The sequence below is a fragment of the Lycium ferocissimum genome, chromosome 12, assembly GCF_029784015.1.
Source record: "Lycium ferocissimum isolate CSIRO_LF1 chromosome 12, AGI_CSIRO_Lferr_CH_V1, whole genome shotgun sequence".
Lineage (NCBI taxonomy): Eukaryota > Viridiplantae > Streptophyta > Magnoliopsida > Solanales > Solanaceae > Lycium > Lycium ferocissimum.
In genome coordinates this window covers 31,154,174-31,157,760 of record NC_081353.1, presented here as the reverse complement: position 1 = coordinate 31,157,760, position 3,587 = coordinate 31,154,174, and the positions used below count along the sequence as shown (strand labels likewise).

The 3,587-nt window shown below is 37.4% G+C and overlaps 1 protein-coding gene across 1 annotated transcript; it reads left to right on the top strand.

Moving 5' to 3' along the window:
- The first annotated feature begins 600 nt into the window (after positions 1 to 600).
- Positions 601 to 2,621, top strand: LOC132040719 (receptor-like protein 46). The gene has a single exon (XM_059431385.1). The coding sequence runs from the start codon at positions 819 to 821 to the stop codon at positions 2,157 to 2,159; it is 1,341 nt and encodes a 446-aa protein (XP_059287368.1). The 5' UTR covers positions 601 to 818; the 3' UTR covers positions 2,160 to 2,621.
- Positions 2,622 to 3,587: the final 966 nt, after the last annotated feature.

Here is a 3,587-nt window from a genome sequence, read left to right as displayed (position 1 = left end):
AGAGATTTTCCTTCCCAGATCATTCACAACAAGAAAATATGGACAGCAACTCATTTCAACTTATCTTTCTCATTTTGTTATTTCAACTTTTGTATTTCACTTGCATAAACTACCACTTTGTTTCCTCTGCTGGCACCTTTAGTGTAGGCACTTGCATTGAAACAGAGAAGAATGCACTGCTAAAAGTTAAAGAACATCTCACAGATCCTTCAAGCAGGCTATCTTCTTGGGATGATGATCAAGATTGTTGTCAATGGCTTGGTGTAAGCTGTGACAAGAAGAGCGGAAACGTTGTAAAGATTGATCTCAGGAACAGATTCTCAAGAAACCATGAATTGGGAGGTAAGATTAATCTATCTTTACGTGAATTACAACACTTGAGATACTTAGACTTGAGCATGAACAATTTTGAAGGAATTCAAATGCACAATTCATTGGTCAAATCAAAGAATTGAGGTATCTCAATCTTTCTGGAGCATCTTTTTCTGGTTCAGTATCTCCATTTATTGGAAACCTCTCAAATTTGCAAGTTCTTGATTTGAGTTTCTACTCGGATCGACCAAAATGAGAAAGACCTTGAGTGGATAAAAGGACTTTCTTCTTTGGAACATTTAAATTTGGGAGGTTTAGATCTTAGCAAAGTTACTAATTCTTGGCTTCAAACAATAAATGATCATCTTTTTTCTCTCTTGGAGTTGCATTTGCCTCAATGTCACCTTCTAAACCTTCCATCTTCTCTTCCATCTCTAAATCTTACTTCCCTTTTGGTACTTGATCTTTCCAACAATGCTTTCAACTCAAGTATTTTCCCTCTATGGATGTTCAAACTTAGTAACCTCGTGCATCTTGACTTAAACTCCAACAATATTAATAGTGAATTGCCTGATGAGTTTGCAAAGCTCACTTCCCTTGAATACCTTGATCTATCTTCCAACTATGGTTTCAATGGGACACTCAAGAGAAGCTTGGGAAAACTATGCAATTTGAAGACTTTGATCCTCAATGACAACCGTATCAGTGGAAACATTACTGATTTCATCGATGCTTTATCAGAATGCCAAAGCAACAACTTGGAGACATTGGAATTGAGTCACAATGCATTGACTGGCAATCTTCCTACTACATTAGGCCACTTGACTAAGTTAAAAGATCTTCAACTGAGGTACAACTCGTTGACAGGAACAATACCTGAAACTATAGGGAACTTATCATCCTTGGAGACACTCTACCTCACATCAAACAAAATGAGTGGGAACCTCACCCCTAATATCGGGCAGCTCACGTCGATGGTCTTATTGGACATCTCTGAGAATATGTGGGAAGGTATTGTCACAGAAGCCCATTTACTTAATCTTTCTAACTTGCAAGAATTTTCAGTTGGTGTGAAACTTGGTAAGAATATTACCTTGGCATTCAACATCAACCCAAGTTGGACTCCTCCATTCAAGCTGACATTATTGACCATTCAGTCATGCCGATTAGGCCCCAAATTCCCACATTGGCTGAAGCATCAGAACGAGCTTACTAGTATAATATTTAATACTGCTTGGATTTCAGATGCTGTGCCAGATTGGTTTGTAGAGTTGGATTTGAAGCTTGATAATCTTGACATGGCTTATAATAGCTTGACAGGGCAAGTTCCCAACAAATTTCAGTTCAACATTCAAGCCAATGTGGATTTAAGCACCAATCGTTTCGAGGGACCTCTCCCATTATGGTCTTCTAATGTTACAACATTGTATCTGAGGGATAACTTGTTTTCAGGACCTATTCCTCTCAATATATGTGGAGTACTTCGTGATTTAACAGACTTGGACATCTCCAAGAACAAGCTAAATGGCATCATTCCCTTATGCATAGGTGATATGACTCAGTTGTTTACTTTAGTCCTCAATAATAACCGACTTATCGGACAGTTTCCTGAATTCTGGGGTAAGCTACCATATCTTTATTTGATAGATATGTCAGAGAACCGTTTATCCGGCAAAATTCCAGGCTCACTAGGTTCTCTCTCTTATCTAATGTTCTTAAGACTCTCAGGCAACAATCTCTCTGGAGAACTGCCTTCGAGTTTGAGAAATTGCATGCGAATGATTAGCATTGATCTTAGTAACAATCGGTTGTCAGGGCTAATACCAAATTGGCTGGGGAAACAATGAGATCACTGTCAATCCTCAGTGTAAGGAATAATAGGTTTTCTGGCCCCATTCCTTTAAAAATATGTACCCTTTCAGGTCTTCACATACTGGACCTTTCAGGAAACAACTTATCTGGTTCTATCCCATCCTGTTTTGGCAATCTGGAAGCCTTCAAGGTTGAGCTAACTAAGGCAGAAGTTGCACCATATGAAGGGAAACTGAACGTGGTGGCAAAAGGAAGAATACTTTATTATTATAATACCCTTTACCTAGTAAATAGTATCGATCTCTCGAGCAACAGTTTATCTGGAGAAATCCCAGTAGAGATAACAAGCTTACACAAACTTTGGACCTTGAACTTGTCCAGGAACCATTTGACAGGAAATATACCGATAGATATTGGAAAGTTAGGATGGGTTGAAACCTTAGATCTTTCAATAAATCGGTTGTCGTGTCCTATCCCACCAAGCATAGCTACTTTAGACTTTCGACTCATTTTAACTTGTCTTACAATAAGTTGACGGAAAAAATTCCCACTAGTACTCGCCCAAACCAAAGTTGATCCAACAATTTTCCAAGGAAATGTTGCACTTTGTGGTCCTCCTTTGAAAGAATGTGATGGTGACAGACTAAAACATCGATAGTGGAATGGATGACGAAGGAGAAACCGATGATGAAGATAAACTTGAGAAAATATGGTTCTATCTTGTTGTTGGTTTGGGATACATGGTTGGCTTCTGGGTATTTTTTGGCACTTTGGTCATCAAGAAAAGATGGAGAATTGCTTATTTTAGATTTATAGAGACATGCATTTTGGAGTTCAACGAATGGTCATGGAGTTTTCAGCATAAAATGTTAGGATATTTAACGAGTAGAAGAAACACTTAGGAAAATGTTGAAAGTTGTTTGTCAACTTTAGCAAGGTATTCAATAAGCGGAGCTGTAGGAGTTTTTCTCAGCCATTCTGTTATATTTTTTTTGTTTTTTTAGTTTCAGTATAGCACATATTACTTACTTTTCTATCTGAAAAAGTGTAAAACAACGCTACCTAAATGTTTGTCTTATTTACTAAAATCAGCACAAGAAAGAACATGAGAGAGTGTATAAACTGCTTTTCATGGACTAAAAGTATCAGACTTCATAAGTTAAAACTATCTTATTTGCTAATCTCTTGGGCAAATTTAAGTACTTATTTCATCAGTTAGAAAGTGCTCACCAAAATGTTTATGTTATTTGATAATTTCATTGCCTAAAGCAAGAGCATCTTTCATTCCCCAACAGCCTATTACTGGCGGGTCCTTTACTTTGAATAATTCATTCAGGAAGATTCACTGGAAATTGTAAATGACCATGCGCTAGATTCTTATTCCTACTTGAACTTCAACACAAACTCAAAGTTGTCGAGACATTTGCAATTGACTATGTCGAAATAGAGCTCAAACTAAGAAC